The 17,762-nt window shown below is 31.8% G+C and overlaps 1 protein-coding gene, 2 long non-coding RNA genes and 2 pseudogenes across 4 annotated transcripts; 4 read left to right on the forward strand and 1 right to left on the reverse strand.

The window, feature by feature from the left end:
- The first annotated feature begins 1,523 nt into the window (after nucleotides 1-1,523).
- On the forward strand, nucleotides 1,524-2,408 carry LOC104709456 (B3 domain-containing protein At5g26805 pseudogene; annotated as a pseudogene). The gene has a single exon (XR_015564704.1). The product of XR_015564704.1 is annotated as a B3 domain-containing protein At5g26805 pseudogene (transcript).
- Nucleotides 2,409-2,931: 523 nt separating this feature from the next.
- LOC104709457 (agamous-like MADS-box protein AGL53 pseudogene) lies at nucleotides 2,932-3,755 on the forward strand (annotated as a pseudogene).
- A 1,165-nt stretch (nucleotides 3,756-4,920) lies between these two features.
- LOC147939926 (uncharacterized) lies at nucleotides 4,921-6,583 on the forward strand. The gene is made up of 2 exons (XR_015563401.1): nucleotides 4,921-5,066; nucleotides 5,717-6,583. It is a non-coding gene; the product is annotated as an uncharacterized LOC147939926 (long non-coding RNA).
- On the reverse strand, nucleotides 5,810-6,888 carry LOC147939927 (uncharacterized). The gene is made up of 3 exons (XR_015563400.1): nucleotides 6,698-6,888; nucleotides 6,050-6,198; nucleotides 5,810-5,962 (listed from the first exon to the last, which is right to left on the reverse strand). It is a non-coding gene; the product is annotated as an uncharacterized LOC147939927 (long non-coding RNA).
- A 7,034-nt stretch (nucleotides 6,889-13,922) lies between these two features.
- LOC104707009 (putative protein phosphatase 2C 73) lies at nucleotides 13,923-16,930 on the forward strand. The gene is made up of 6 exons (XM_010423259.3): nucleotides 13,923-14,345; nucleotides 15,060-15,372; nucleotides 15,578-15,877; nucleotides 15,989-16,106; nucleotides 16,254-16,477; nucleotides 16,632-16,930. Exons 2-6 carry the CDS (start codon nucleotides 15,127-15,129, stop codon nucleotides 16,842-16,844), a joined length of 1,101 nt encoding a protein of 366 aa, XP_010421561.2. The 5' UTR covers nucleotides 13,923-14,345; nucleotides 15,060-15,126; the 3' UTR covers nucleotides 16,845-16,930.
- Nucleotides 16,931-17,762: the final 832 nt, after the last annotated feature.

Consider the following 17,762-nt stretch of genomic DNA (forward strand, 5'->3'; position numbering starts at 1 on the left):
TTTATGAGTTTAACTCTGTTAGCAAAAAATCTCTTGTGGCCTATTTAGGGTTTGTTAGAAGTCGACAATTTTTGTTATCATCCTTTGTTTTGCTAAGTATGGATGTATTTTTTCTCAAGTTTCTGACATATATTAAGAGTTTTAATATACAATAGACATTGTTGGACAGTGGAAAATCTTCAAGATACTATATTGGTTTTTTTTTTTTTTTTTCTTTTTTTGACAATGATATACTCTAATATTGGTCGTCGAGAATATTGGTTAATAAATAATGGCCTTTGGTTTGCAATGAAACTACAGATTCTGTCCATGTTGGCCAGTATTCTTAGACTCGGCATTAATCGTTTCATTGCAATTCACTTTGTTAACAAACCAAGGTTTTTTGCATTGGAACCACAACCCACTTGAGGTGACTGAATAATACTGATCATGGTCGGGATAGAGTGTGCGAGGACAAGATAAAGGGATCGCTCGAGCCACATCTTTTTTTTTTTTTTCTGGTGCTTAACTTAGATTCGACAAGGCATGTTAAGCAGCTCAAAAATGATTGTGATCACACACTACATAAGGACAACAAAATGTGGGAGAAAACAGAAAGATCTGCTGCTCAAGAATCGCTAACCAGCTAGAAACAAAGGCTAGGATAAAACCGAATCATAAATTTAACTTCAACTATTGGTCAGACCTAGTCGATATTTTAGGATTTCACAGCTTGTCCCGTGCTGATGAAGACACATCACAATTCATGTTCATGATAAGATGTTGTTGCCCGATATGAATAGCCGAATAATAGAATTATTTGAATCATTAAATAGCGGAAAATCAACATAGATAAAAATGTTATGCTGAATATTTATTTTATTCTTAAAAGCTTAAAAACTATTAAGCGTGAAGTTTCTCTAATTTAGCTATAATTAAAAACATGCAGTCATTCCGTGCAAGGTTTTGTAAACGATATTTAATTTGTTGGAAGGTTTTTCTGAATGATGTTTATTTGGCAGAACTATGTTTTGAAGATGTAAATGTGAAATGTGAGAAAGTTGCACACTGTTTAAGCCAAATGTGTTTTTTTAAAAAATATTGGTGAGACCTAAATATTTCTCATTTTAATATGTATTTGAGACAACAAAGATACTAATATATTATTTTTAATTGAACTCATAATAAATTATAATTTGCTTTCTTTAAATTGAACTCACAATATTTAGTGTTAACTATAAACATATAAATAAGATGAGAACAAAATAATATATACTTTATATTTCTTAAATGTTTTTTCCCAAAAATAGATGAAGATAAATTTATAAAATGGAAAAAAATGTATACATCTTTTTTTTTTCTCACACATACATTACATTTTAATATAGTGCAGTTGTGCTGTCACAATATCACCCCTGTAATTCAAATATGGTATCCATATTGATGCCTAAATAGATAAATGTCATTTTTCTTGTTGATATAGATTAATGTCATTTAACATTTAATACTATATAAAAACACATCAACTTCTTCCAAATCCAAAAGCAAATTTAGTTCCTCTTATCATTTGGGGTATAAAAAAACATCCTAATTTTCTTCACCACCAAGACATAATTAACATACAATCTTATACAATAATCTATGCTCCTTCTAAGCAAGGTTATCAAAAAGTTTATCTTCTAACTAGTTTAAACATGATCAAAACGTTGTTCTACACCTTCCTTCAAACAAAACACCAAGAAGAAAACGATGATAGGACATATCCTAACTATCCATTTTTTCCTCAAGAAGTCGAGATTCGACCCATAACTCCTTTCCGTTGGGAAATCCTCAAAACCCTCACAAGACATGAAATATTGGAGGAAGGCAAGTTACAACTTCCACATGAGCAAATCCAAGATCTTTTGATGAGATACTTTTCAGAACATGACATATTGCTCGCAAATTATCTGACTTGTCAGCTCAATTTATTTGTGAAAGATCTTGATACAAACACTATCCATTTTGTTTCATTGTGGAGACACCCACACGAAAAAAATTTCGCTATGCGTGAGTCTTGGATCAAAGAATTTGTTAAGAGGAGGGAGCTTGTGGCTGGCATGGTGGTTGGTATGTATTGGGATTTCGAGAATCACATGTTTTGTTTCTCAGTTTTAGGGGGAAGTGAGTGACTCAATAGATTCAAAATTGCTATGACATATATATATAAATATATCATTTTATGTTCAAATGAGATTTAGCAATAAATTGTGTGACATTTTTAATTTTAAGTTTTGGGTTTAGGTAAAGGAAGAATCATATTCGATTCTATGTTTTTATCTTAGTCTCGGTACTATATAATTAATATGAATATCAATGTGTATGACATAATTTTATTTGAACGTATTGAAACGAAATAGAATGTGAGATGATGAATGTGAATTTGAACATAGAGAGAAAAGTTTCGTCGCTGATGAACGTGAGATGACGATCGAGAGCTAATGATGAATAAAAAGAAAACAAAAAAAAACTTGTGAGAGCAATGTAGGGTTTTCTTTTTTGCTCACTTGTGATTGATTATATACTACAACGCTTAGATTGATTTTAGTAAAATGGAAACCGAATCTCATTCAGATTGTAACAACAAACGAAAACAAGGGAAACTACAATTAATATAAACGGTTAAATTAGTAAATGTGTATCATCATATCATTTAACGAAGATACACTTCAAAACAAACAAAAAAAGGAAATTAAACCTCGAATATGGAAATCTAATTCTACAACGGTTAGATTGAAATTATAACTAAGGAAATACTATATGGAAATCAAATTCTATATAATAGCCCTCAACCGTGTTTTACACTAATTCTTCTCAAATCTCAAAGAGTTTCCTTCTTTATTTTCTCTCTGCCAAGCAGCTAAAGCTTCTTCTTTTCTATGTTTTTCTCTGTAAACAATGGCTTCTTCTTCAATGTTGACGAAGGACAAAACAAAGAATTTGTTGTCAGTGAGAAACCGAAGATGTTTCAAGAAACAACCCTCGCTCTCTTCCGTTTCAAAGAAGACAACAAACCTTCCTTTGAGAGAACAGACCATGTTTAAGAAAGCCTCCGAGCTTTCAATCCTATGCGATATCGAAGTCTGTCTTATATACTACGGCCGTGACGGAGAACTCGTCAAGATATGGCCGGAAGATCAATCCAAGGTTCGAGACATGGCGGAGAGATTCAGCCAACTAAACTATAGAGAGACGCAAGAAAAGCACAAACCTTTCTCTGTTTCTGAATAAGAAGACCCTCAAAGACAAGAAGACATCTTTTGATAACAAAGACCACAGATTTTCTGAGAAAGTCTTGGAGATGGAGGCTTCGTTAGAGAGTGCTCTACGGTTGTTACAAGATAAGCTTCTTCGGTTACAGAACCAGACAGAACCCGATCAGAACCCTGTGGTGTCTTCCGCCGGCTTCTTCACAACAGATCCATCATTGATGAGTGGTGTGTCAAAAACAGAGCAAGACCTATCGACGCCATCACTGACTCAACAACATCAGAGCAATCAGTCTTTCTCTATAACCATGACAACGGTAGCTTCTGTCAACTCCCTCACTCTGTTTCTACCTTTGACCCATCGATCGATGACTTTGTCTAAGAAGTAACGACTTTGATCTTCTCATGGTGTTTCCTCCTCAGATGCAGACACAAACCCCACCACTTGTCCACTTTGATCAGTTTGCGGGATGGAATCAAACTCCGTAGTCTTTTGCTGATCCAATGATGTTCTCTTCTTACAATTGAATTAGGTCTTTGACTAGGTCAATGGTTTATTATTTTCTATTATGTATGATTATGAATGTTAGATTATGAGTTTTAACTCTGTTAGTTTAACTTTGTTGTGACCGATTTAGATTTAGGGTTTGTAAGAAGTCGACAGTTTTTGTTATCATCCTTTGAATTGTATGTTTTGCTAAGTATGAATGTATTTTTTTTTTCTCAAGTTTCTAACATTGTCTTGGCTTCTTTACTTTTTCTCTGAGTCTTAAATTTGAGTTAGATCAAACTACTATATTAAGGCCCGTTAAGGGTATTTATGCAATAGACATTGAATGTAAAATGTCCATAATTAATGCAGACAAGTAAACTAATTGAGTAATTGAACCTTGTTTCTGTGAAATCTTCTGTCAATTTTACGAATGGATGTAATCGAGGAAGAGCTTTTCGAAAGAGAAGCATTATGCCAAAAGTGTAGTGCAAGAGAAGAAGAGGATTGGATAAGCAAGTTACCTGACACTTATGTCAGATGCTCTTGTTGCGGCTTCGGACAGATGATATTGTTAGAACTAGTTTTTTGTCCAAGAGGTGGCAAAACTCTGGTTTAACTTGCCACAATTTTGCAACTTGAAAATATAACTGCTACCACAGTTTTGCAGTTTGTATTGTTTGCAAGACCACAGTTTTGCAAGTGACGGTTAAGTCTATGAGTCTATCATACCTGGTTAGCAATTTGTTCTGTCTAACAAGACCACAGTTCTAATATCTTGAGGATGTTATGAAACGGAAGCTAGTGCTCTTGTTTTTGAACATGAAGGCACAGAGTTTTTGATTGATGCTCCGTATGCTCTAGTATCTAAAATTCGAAGATGATATAACAAAAAAAGTAAAATCATAATCAGTTCAAGTACAACGTTCCTATGAATATATATTGTTTATTTTCTATGAGTTCTTGTGAGGTACGTGCCCACGTTTGTCCATAGCTTAGCTTAAGTATGAACAGTGAAGTGAACACGTACGCAATAAAAAAACAAACCGACCGCATGTTGACTCGTTGTTCTTGCCCGGTTGCCCCTTGACCAAGGTAATTATCAAATCATGATTCGTCGGTACCAACAAACAATCATGTGGTTTAAGCTCTTTTGTCGTTTTTTTCCCCTAAATTTCTTTGCTTTTTTTACCTAATCCAGAAGATCTTTTGCTTCTTGATCGTTTCCTTCTCTATTGTATGCTTTTTTTATAACTGTCAGCTCAAATTACTTTCTGGTTCAACACCTACAACTTTGTCGAGATATATATACACGAGATTAGATTCAACACAGCTCGAATTCAAGTCAGGTAAGTTTGTTTCTTTTTCATCTCTTTGCAAAGTTTGTTTTGATGTTTTGGTCTGTGTGTCGAGTAAATCGAACCCAACGAAATCTAATATCAATTTCATGAAGTCGGTTTACTGAACCGGTTCTGGAAAAAAACCACCTCAATTTCATGGGTGTATGTGTATAATTAATTATTATAGGGCTTGTGCTGCTAATCTAATGGGCTTTTTTGCTTCAAGATCATGCAACATTCGGGTTTTCTCTTTTTACCCCATAAATCAGGCAATGAAAAAAAATCAGTTAACAGTTTGGCCCCAAAAAAAAAAGTAAAATCGCTCAACAGTAATAAAAACTCACTCAACATTTCATTTTTGATTTTCCATGATCTCTTTTCACAAAAAAATAAATTTAGGGAGTGTTATTGAATTAAGATTTTTAATGGATTTGAATTAATATGTGATAATAGTGGATTTTAAAGTCTAATGTATTTGTGTGGATTTTAGAATGCATATAACGTGGATTTGAATGTCATTTACTAATATATTTTTGGTGATTGTTATAGATTCTTTTTTTGAAGTTAAATATTAAGAAGAAAAAAATAAAATATCGATGAGTTCAAAAAGGATCCAAGTCTATCTTAATGAGTTCACTAATCTCAGAGTGCTCCTCCAGTGTCCTTCGTATTTCCTCCGATACCAGCACCAAGAGACGACGTAACTCGTCATTGAAGTGGTCCTCGTCTTCTAAATTCAGGGTGAAGGAGTTTAGTGCGGACGAGTTGGTGAACAGAAGAGACCATCGTCGGAGCTTGAGGATTCTTCTTCGTTCAAGACGTAAGAGCGTTGAACCGCGAGGTTGAATAGATCGAATATCATCTAAACCATGAACAGCATCTGCGTGCTCATGGGTTAGAACTATCTACACAAACCATACAATTCATTAATCAACATAGATTTCAATTCAGACTGCAAGAATTCAAAAAAATAGCAAATAAAAGGGCTTAACAGAATGGATTCGGGGAATCTTATAGAAGGTGAACCAACGAAGGACTTGCTCTCTAAAACTCTTCCCAACATCAATAATTATGTAATAGTGTCTACCATCTTCTTCCTCGCAGTAACTCAAAGGTCTCAATCTGTTATAATCCTCCTGACCTGTTTACAAAACCAAAGCAATAGCTGCTACTACTACTACTATTTAAGAAGATCTGATCCCCAATATTTGGCGGTGCCTGCGATATCCCACAATCCTAGTTCACAATCACATTAGTCATTAGCGCTTAAGTTATCGGAAAACAGTGGGTACATAATCCTGTTCCACAGAAAGTCACAACATTCAGAGAGATACAAGCTTCAAAAAGTGGCATTATGAGATCTTAACATGGGGTTTAATATCTTGGATCAGATATGCATCAGTAGTGTAAGCTAAGAGTTTTAAGAAACGTCTATGTTTCAAAGACAATAGAGATATGTAGAATCAAATGGCTAAGTAAAGCAAAAGCAGAACAGCTAGCACTTGAAGTTCTACACCAAAACAAAATTAAATTAACAACCACCGAGACTTTTATAGGTCTTGGTGTGAACTATGATTTCTATGAATTTAATAACAGAGAATCAAAAGTCAATCCTGATTCCTGACAAATAAACAAAATACCTCGCCATTACACAGAAGAATACATGAAAGACGATTCCTTCTCACTGAATGAGTAAAAGAAACAAAGAGAAGATAGTTAAATCCGATCGAGAAAACTACAAAACCAAATCCAGAGATTTTCAATCAGAAGCATGAGAAGTGAAGGAACAAAGGGAATCACGCTCTCAAATTCCAAATCAAACACGAGTAGAGAAAAAAAAAAAAAAATCCGTGACAAAAGTGTAGTATTGTGTTTGTTCATATTTTAGAATCATAATAGGTTCAAATCCAAATTAACACAAAATCCAATGGAAATTGAATAACCCTAGATTTTAATGGATTTTTTTAAATACACGATTGAATAACACCAGATTTCCAAATCTAACAGATTCTTTTAAAAACCACAATCCAATAACATCCCCTTAGTTTCCTATTTGTCGACCACACCAAAACTGTTATACAGTTTTCGGATTGGGAAAAATGTCATTTAAACCATGAAATTTCAAATTTTGGCCATTTAAACCATGAACTTTGTTGTAGGCCATTTAAAACATCAACTTTTGTTAACTAGTTTTTTTTAACATGAAGTTTCGTTGACCAAGCCAAAAAAGACATGACGTGAAATCCGATAGTTGACCTACTAACAGACGTTACTATGCCGTTAATCACTCCATTACTGACAAAACGACGTTGTTTTAATGGAAGTTTTAATTCGAAAAAATATCATTTAAACCATGAAGTTTTAAATATAGGCCATTTAAACCATGAATTTGTAAATGTATGTCATTTAAACCATGAACTTTCAAATTTATGTCATTTAAAAAATAATATATGAAAAATGTGATCAATACTTCAAACTCTAGTCAATCCTTCAAACTCTAGCGTAGTGTCCTAATAAATGAAAAAAACTCAATACAAATACAAAAAGACACAAAATACATGACAAAGATCGAAAAAGAATGATGAACTGATGTTCTTCTTTCTCTTTTTCAGAATCGCATCATAAGGCAGAGTCGAAGAAATAAGAGAGAAACTAAACTAGGGTTAAATGGTTTAACCGATTAGGCTTATATACTTCTGTGGTTTCTAATAAACCAATCGGTCTGATTACCGAACTGAACCAAAATCTGATTATCCAAATCAATTGCGCCAAACGGTTAGGCTTTCTTTTTTTTGTTTGCTTCGATAACCAAAATTTTCAGGTTGTCTAGTTTTCACTGAACGTGCAGGGGAAGTTCATGGTTTATATGACAGAAATTTGAAAGTTCATGGTTTAAATGATATACATTTACAAGTTCATGGTTTAAATGACCTTTATTTAAAAGTTCATGGTTTAAATGACATTTTTTTGAACTAAAACTTCCATCAAAACGACGTCATTTTGTTAGTAATGGAGTGATTAACGGCATAGTAACGTCTGTTAGTAGGTCAACTATCGGATTTCACGTCATGTCTTTTCTAACTTGGTCAACGAAATTTCATATTTAAAAAAATTAATCAACAAAAATTGATGTTTTAAATGACCTACAACAAAATTCATAATTTAAATGACCAAAATTTGAAAGTTCATGATTTAAATAATATTTTTCTCTTTTCTTAATCATCGAAAAATATTTCAAATACAATTCATTATTTTAGCAGAAAGATACTTTAAAACCAACAAATTGTTCTGTAACTTCCGCTTGAAAATCTTTAAAAGGCTGTGATGAGACTCTCTACTTAAAACTTGAGTGACTTAGCCGGGTGCACCGCCTCTCATGTGCCATGTGTCCTAGAATGTAACGTTTTATCCAAAAAGTTCTGAAAGGTTGTGCTCACGAGTGGGCCCTGCGAAAACCGAATTTATCGTGATCATGTGATGGTTCTAGTCTTCTAGACTAGGTTCGGCTGCCGAATTGTAAAACTTCCCTACAAAAATGGGAACCGATCACTAATCGAGCCTCTCCCCTCACACGGCCACACCAAAAAGGTCTCTTGGTGGAGTAGCTAGCTAGTGAGTCTCTATTTCCCTCATCACGTGTTCATGCATAGGTCATATGACTCATTACCACGTCGGCTCAGATCTAATAAGAACACCGAACACGTATTCTTCTAGTTTCACAAGATTGGAAAGATACGGATATCTTTTGGTCTATTTTTAGTATGTTACTGTTTTTAAATACACACTAGACTATTTGTTTATGTATAAAAACTGACAAAATATATTTTTTTAAACCTTTGAATGTGCTAAATGGTTTGAAAATTCAATTATCCAACCTGTCAAAAACCCCCTTTCTTTATTTACTACAATCAAAACGTCAAACAATTATTATAAACAGAGAAAAAGATTTGGTGTTGCATGATTGTTGCCGACATATTGGGGATTCATATCATCCAACCAATACATAGAACAGAAGAATCAGTGTTTCTTGTTTTCTTATGCGTGTTTTTTAGGTCCCACTACCGTCACAAGCGGTCACAACCACAGTCCCCATAATTGTCCCACTGACTTATTCCCCTTCTTTAGTAATGTGAAACTCGATAGAGAACCTTCAACGTCCAATTTCGTCACGGCGTCTAACTATTATTATTATTGCGACCTTTCACGTTACGGTTTCCAATTTCGGTTCATTCCCTTTGTGATCCAAACCGGAATGTAGTAGTAAGCGAATCAAAAATATCTTTGATTAGACCGGAATATAAGACTCATGATGATATAATAACGAATCGAACCAAACCAATCAACTCTTTTTTCGTGAGCTGTCTATTGCATATGTTTACACTTTGTAAACGTTCAAACAACCAATGTTGTTGTTTGAGATATTTCTATGTGATTTGATGATTATTTATATAGCTTTTTGAAATAGTACACTAAATCGATGTTAATCTATTAATTATATAGATATATGCACCTTTTATAAAGTATTACTTTTATAGTTTCAATGATTTAGGTACAATCAAACATGGCCCATTTCACATGTCCAATATTATATTTTGTATACTTTATATAAAACTGTTTATCTATGCTTTAGGTTCCCTTATGTAAAACGTGTACGCGCGACCTACGTACTTTAATAGTAGTATACTAGAATGTATTTTGCATTACTCAAATTGGCTTTCTCCATTAGCTTTTACCCATTTAGGTAAGTACTCGATCAGTTGGTTTTTTAATTAGCAATTGTACTTGTAGTTCGCATGTTGAAGTTAAATGATTACTAAGCCAATACGTTTATATATATTGTTATTATACTAGCGTGCAAACCATTCAATTCGATTTTTTATACATAAAAAGATTAAGATAAATTGGCTCTTTCAAAATTCGAATAACTTATGCAAATGATTAGTTTGAATTATTCGTTTTTGAGTTTGAATTCAATGATTTATCTCTGAGAGTGATATTTTTTTTTTTTTTTTAAATTAATTGTTGAGAAAGACATACTTATTTAGATGTAATCGTTATGGTAACCCGAATGTAATACTTATAATAGAGATGTTATCCTTATGTTAAACCGAATATAATACTTATAATATATATGTTAACGTTATCGTTTTATTCTTATCAATGGTGAAGTTTGAGTTGTCAAGAATTGGTTTTGTCATTCAATATCCTCTTGGGCACACAGTCTAGACTTACGGCGATCTAAAATGCATGTATATCTTGGTATATGAAAATTAGTTACTAAATTATTATTTCAAAAAAATACAAATATATAAGACGAAACATTATTCTATATATTTAAAACTATATGGTTTACCAGGCGGCCGGTGCATGAAGGTGGAGATGTGGAAATGTCAATGGTATAGAACTATTTTTGGTATTGCTTAGAACTATTTCTTGGTCATGATCTCTTTTTTTGTTGGGTATCAAGGTTTTAGGTGTAAGTTGGTAAAAACATTATTAGAAAAATGTTTATGTTTTGGAAATTATGATTTTTTGGAAGAAAATTGTTATACTCGAACAATAGAGTACTAAACTTTAGTTTCAATAGATCTCAACATTTATGAACAAATGCCTGATTGCTAAGAAGCTAGGTATGTTTTTGTAGCTTTTTGCCCCAAAAAAAACCATGTTTTTGTAGCCACTATAAATGGATTAAATACTAAACATATATGGTTTTCAACCAGTAAATATAAAACTAATCTTAATTTCAATGTAATATCTAGGAAATTTACATCTTACAGCAAAGAAAAATTTATATTTATGAAAATGACAAGATGGTGCTCCAGTTATAGAGACAAAATCGAGTGTAAGTGATTTTAGACGATTTTGTCTTTATCACTAACAGTTATGGGAGCGTTGATTTATCGATATACAATGTTATTTTTCAATATCGACTTCTAATTTATGAATTGATGTTTATACAACCAAAAAAATACATAGTTTAAGTACCATAAATATCGGAAAAATTTGTAAAACTTTGATATATCAAAAGATTTTATTTATTTTTTATAATATAAATGGATGATTTATTATTTAAAATTCTGTGTAATTATCTAATGTGTTAAATATTGATATATTTATAGCAGATACTATATATATATATATATATATATATATTTAAACTTCGAGATTATTTTTTATTTTAAAATTGATATAGAGTCTGCATTTTTACGTGTATTGCTTGTTATTTCTAGCAGTTTTTTTCTTTAATGGTCTTTTTGATTGATTTTCCAAGTTATAGAAAATAACTTTAAACGTTGATGAAAAATTCTGATGAAATTACAATTACCAGTATTTTGTTGATGCAAATAGCAATGCTTGAGTTAAGCAAAAAATAACAATCAGTGGCTTCTTCTATATTAGACTTTCCTAAAAGTTAGATAGAGCATTATTGTCAAGTCATTTCTATGGCTTCATGCTTTTTCTACCCATCTTATATGGTCGGTAGTCAAAATCCATATCCAAATACAATCAAAAACTTTAAAATATCTTAACTAATATCTAGTATCCTACTATATCAATTGAGAAGTACAAATATAAAATTAACTTTCATATGTGTAAAAAATTACATTCAATTGCCATTAAAAAAAAATTAATTAAGCTTAATTAATTAATTTAAATAAATATAATTAATTGAAAAATAAAAAACAATCACAGATCAAATATTAAAAAATCTAAAAAAATAAAAATAAAAATATTTTCTCTCTCTAATAAATTATGGACGAAATTAGTAAATATTTTTTTAAAAAAATATAAACCAATTAGAATTTTAAAAACTAAGATTTTATATCAAGTATACAATATAATTATTTTTAATAACTAATTCGAAGATTTTGTTAAGATTTCAAATTATGATTCTCCTGTCATCTTTATTTTATTTTATTTACAAATTGTTTGGAATTTTCATATAATACTTATGATTAATAAAATGCAAATTTTTTTCTGCATATGTTGTGATTTGAAATTTTTAAAAACGAAGATATATTACCCAATCTATGAAAAATATGTGTTTTAATTTCTACATTGGCCGGTTGGTAAAACTTTATTTAAATAGATAATAAATTAATAATTTTTATTTTCTTACAATTATAATATTAAAATTACTATTTTATATTTCACAAAATAATGATACAAATACAACAAACAAACAATATAAAACTGTAATAATATATCAAAAATAAAATACTATAATATTCTAAAATAATTAATATTCAAATAGACTCATAAATTTACAGAATAATTAAAAATAAATATTATCCCAAACAAAATATTTTTTTAAAAAAATATAACAATAACTTTTATTATTTTATTATAATTTTTTTTTAAATGTTTGATCCGTGCTTAAAGCACGGGATATCTCCTACTCTTTTCATTAATTCACCGAATCCTATACAAACTATATCGATCATAAAAAGACTGATAGGTAAAAAAAATCTCACTATATTGCAGTAAATATTAATTAGAACACTTTTTTCTTGTTTCTACCACTTATTCTACCACTTATTTTTGGTGACACTAGTTTTAGATTAGTACTGTTATTATTTTATTTATTTGTTTGATAACCATAATCTTAATGTATGATTGTGTTCTTTACCGCAAAGCCTACAATTCATTTTGATAAGAAAAAGGCATATAAATCTGAAGGTGATCGTAGAAGATTTTATGTACTTACAAAATTAATATAATGAAACTGACATATGTATATGCAGAGTGAAAGTTATACAATTTAAAAATTACAGTAGTATGGGATATTGACCTAAATTTTGTTTGGCTGGAAAAAATAATTGATAATAATTTATTATTGTTTTTTGATGTGTGCAAATTTGCTAATATTTTATTCAAGCATATATAATACATCAACTATGCTCGCGTATTTAAATATACTCACTCCCAAACAATATTGTGTATATTTTACTTTAGATTGATGTCGTTAACATGCCAGAGTATAGTTACCACGATAATCATATGATGCAATGCCATATAAAAAAGTAGCAATATCTTTCATAACAATTTTTTACAATAAATAATCCCTAATATCAATGATAACACTATTATATATGTTTTTTTTATCAAACATTATTATATATGTATGATTGAATTCTCCAACTATCGAATTTGATTTTCTTTACTTGCTTGCCCAATTTTATTGTTTTGTATCTCTCGCTTACCTAATTTTATACTAATTAAGAACATTTGTTCTTGCTATTATTCGAATAATGATTAAACACACAACATAATTTGATAAAATAGTTAAAGAACACATAACGGAACTGTTGACATTCTCTACGGATATTGCTAAAGATGTATATCACTTTATCTTATGCATAAATAAAAATTACGTAAGTTTGACTTCTGCAATTGAAGAAAGAAAAAATACCAGCTATAAAATAAGTGAAGAATAACAATAATATAAAATTATCAGAAAATATTTGATTATTATTCTTGAAGAACTGTGAAGTTTTTCTGTTTTTTTCTTTTTTTTTTTGGAACTGCTTTATTTGGCCTTTGATATAACGATTGGGACACATCTAGCCAGCCATCGCATAACCCATTTCATCATTTACACATTTTCTGATATTAATATTTTAATCATATAAAATGTACAACAAAATCTCGACACCATTTAAATTGTTTAAGTTCTTTATGTTTGTTAAAATTTTATAATATCTCAAATTAAACCGTTTGAATTTGAGAAAATTGTTTAACTTCTTAGTCGTCGCTGTTTCTTATATACCTATATAATATTGTTCGAATCAACCCATTTAAATTTCAAACTGATTTCCTTTGAGAACATATATATAAATAAATCATCATAATCAACAAAATATCGTGGAGAAATGTAATTATATTGAATAATATTTGTGGTACATTTGAATTCATACATATGCTACAAATATCTTGGAGAAACGTAATAATTGAATAATATGAGTTTTTTAATATCAACCACAAAAGACCAAACCGAAGACGATGTCGTGCTACTTCTTTGTCCTTTCTCCTACCACAAGATTAAGAAAAAAAAATGAACAGCGATCGGAACAAACGTACCAGAAAACTTTTAATTAAAAATTCAATTCCATTCCTTAATTGTTTCATTTAAATCTCTTTGGAGCATTAAAATGGATTCTGATATATTTTTCTCTCATCGATGCTCCATTAGCTAAATCTTCTTCACCGTTGAGGTGTTACGTCAGCTTTTTCCCGAGCTTACATCATACCTCCGGCGCTTCATCCTTACGTGACATTTCAAAGGTCTCTCTCTCTTTCTCTATCTTTATACATCTATTAAGAATCTGATTGAGAAAGTGAAGATCCAAATGAAAGCTTAAGAGACACCTTTCTTGGGTTCTTCTACTTTCTTTTTCTCACTCAGTAAAGATTTAGAAATTTTATCTTATCCAAAATGGTTATAAAAATCAGAAAAGCTTTAAACTAATTTTTGAAGCAAATCTGTGGAGATTAAGTGTGTTTGCTTCTTTACCCTTTTGGGTATTCATATATTAATATATTGTATTAAGCAACAACATGCTGAGAAAGTTGTGTTAGTTTTCCTGGAAAAAGCAAAAGAGAAGAATCTTGGATTCTTGCAACTTGTTTTTTTCATTTCCTTATTAAGAAATATCTCTAGATGTGTTTTCTATAAACAGAAACTCGATTTCCCTTCACGTCAAAAATCATTTTTTCTCATATTTATATGAAAAAGATAAATCTCAGAAACTTGTTTCAATGGAATTCCATGTCATACTTACGAATATTCCACTAAAGCTGTTTAAACTTATTTTTTGGGTAGTTTAGATTCATAACACTATGACTCATCTTCTTACGTTTAAGTTTTAACCTCTGTTTTTCCGCAAAATCTGAATTTATTTTTCTACTTTTGACATTATATTATCTCACCCTAAACACTTGTATTTTATATCCAAGTTTCTAAACAATTTCTTGTTTCTTGTTTTTATTTTTTAACAGATTCAGGATCAAAAAGCATAACAAGTGGTTGTTTCTTGATATTTTCATCCTCTGGGCTGATTAAAAAATGGGGCATTTCTCTTCGATGTTCAATGGGTTAGCTCGAACATTTTCGATAAAGAGAGTGAAGAACAACAATGGAAACAGCGACGCAAAGGAAACTGCTGATGATATGGCTAAAGACGCGAAGAAGAAAGAACTGATTCTGAAATCCTCTGGTTATGTTAATGCACAAGGTTCTAATAACTCCGCTTCTATTTTCTCCAAACGCGGCGAAAAAGGCGTTAACCAGGACTGTGCTCTCGTTTGGGAGGTACATTACTACTCTCTTAAGTTAGTATTTGGTGTTTTCTTTCTGTGTTTGCTTTTGTTTGCTAGTTTGCTTGCTTCTTTTTGATGTTAGCAACTCAACAGCAGCTAGATTTTTATAATCTGTTATGCTATTTACCACGTTAATGAGTATATTTATCTTTTGAAAAAGTACTTATGTAAGAATCTCGTTTATCTTTCGTAAATAGGGATTTGGGTGCCAAGAAGACATGATCTTTTGCGGGATATTCGATGGACACGGTCCATGGGGTCACTATGTATCCAAACATGTAAGAAACTCAATGCCTTCATCGCTTCTCTGCAACTGGCAAAATATTCTTGCTCAGGCCACACTAGATCTCGAAGGCTCTAATAAAAAGCTCTCGAGATTCGACATATGGAAGCAGTCTTATCTCAAAACATGTGCAAAGGTTGATCAGGAGCTTGAACATCACCGCAAGATCGATGCTTACTACAGCGGCTCAACATCTCTAACAATTGTCAGACAGGTAAGACTTAATATGAATAGTTTCCTATTGTTAGTTACTTAGTTAACTCTTTTGTGAATATATATATGTATGTATGTTCACTGATTAATGGTTTTGTTTTGGCGTATGTAGGGTGACGTTATTTATGTAGCGAATGTAGGCGATTCAAGAGCAGTACTAGCCACGGTTTCGGACGAGGAAAGCTTGGTTGCGGTTCAGCTCACCCTTGATTTCAAACCGAATCTACCACGTTAGTTTTCTTAATCCTTCTTAAACTCGGATTCCATGCATGTTCCTAGAATTCACTATTCAGAGTTGCATACAAAATATGAATCTTATTGTGGTAAACTCTTGATTCGTAATTCTTGAATTTGTTTTGCTTTGAAAAAAAAAATAGAGGAGAAGGAGCGGATACTTGGATGCCAAGGGCGGGTTTTCTGTCTAGAAGATGAGCCTGGAGTACACCGGGTGTGGCAGCCGGACGCAAAAACACCGGGGCTCGCGATGTCGAGAGCATTCGGTGACTACTGTATCAAAGATTACGGATTGGTCTCAGTCCCTGAAGTCACTCAAAGGCATATCTCTACTAAAGACCACTTCATCATCTTGGCTAGTGATGGGGTAAATACTTACAAACCTAATATATATTGGTTACAATCATCTTTACATTGTAAATACTTACAATCATCATCCGAGTTGTACACACTCCTAATTTATTTACTTATCAGCGAAGTTATTAACCAATCTTTACATTTCTTTGGATTGAATATAACAGATATGGGATGTGATCTCTAACCAAGAGGCTGTAGAGATTGTTTCCTCCACGGCTGAGCGGCCAAAGGCGGCTAAGCGGTTAGTAGAGCAAGCAGTTCGGGCTTGGAAGAAAAAGAGACGAGGAATCTCCATGGACGATATGTCTGTGGTCTGTCTCTTCCTCCATTCTTCTTCATCTTCATCTCTATCACAACATGCCACGACTTTTAAGTAACACTTTGCCTTGTAAATAGATCAGCGATAGCCTTACGTTTGTGACATTCATCTTGAAGTTCGAAATGCGTTTTTTGGTCACAGCCATCATGACATGAGTTGATTTAATTGTCTCATTGTTTGCAAGTTGTGTTGATACCCAAAAAAAAAGTTGATACCAAAACGAAAGAACGTAACAATGAAGTAAACCATAAGAAAAAAAAAATCCTTTTCTATTATTAAAATGGGTTTAGTCCATTATTAAACATTCTAATGGACTAAAGTAGTTCCGTAATGTTGGGTGTCTCTTTTTCAATTAATGGGTTTGGCCCAATTTAGTTTCGTTTCCATTGCGTGCAATTATGTTACGAACTTATCAGAGATAATAAACTCTTCTGTGCTTCCATCTGAAGTTTTAAGTCAAAACAAAAAAATGTCACGAACTCTTTCATTATTTTTGTTTATAAAGTGCAAATCTAACATTTTAAACTTAAAGTGCAAATCTAATAAGCAGCTTCAGTTTCCCACTTGAAAAATCCCGGTTTAATTTTAGCGTCACCAAGGCTAAATCAAGGTCAACTGTGTGATTTAGCCCAACATGTCTTTGCAGTGAAACATGTTCAATTTATCCACTGAGAAAAAGATTGACATAGGAAACGGTGCCATATGTGATGGACTGATAGTAAACCGGGTTGATCCGATTTATCTATTTAATTTACTCAACCAATGGTACAAAACCGTTGTTGCGAGGACAAGAACCTAAAAACAGCAAATGTAATAGACGATGACACCAACCTTAACACATAATATGGTGACAGAAATTGGTAAGTAGAGAACAAATGCGTTAAATTCGATACCAAATTTGAACAATAGAACAAAATCAATAAAACAGGTGCATATTTAATGTATGGTAACTATATTGAAATTTCTGTATGGACCA

Source organism: Camelina sativa, chromosome 8 (genome assembly GCF_030686135.1).
Source record: "Camelina sativa cultivar CO46 ecotype springtype chromosome 8, ASM3068613v1".
Classification (NCBI taxonomy): Eukaryota; Viridiplantae; Streptophyta; class Magnoliopsida; order Brassicales; family Brassicaceae; genus Camelina; species Camelina sativa.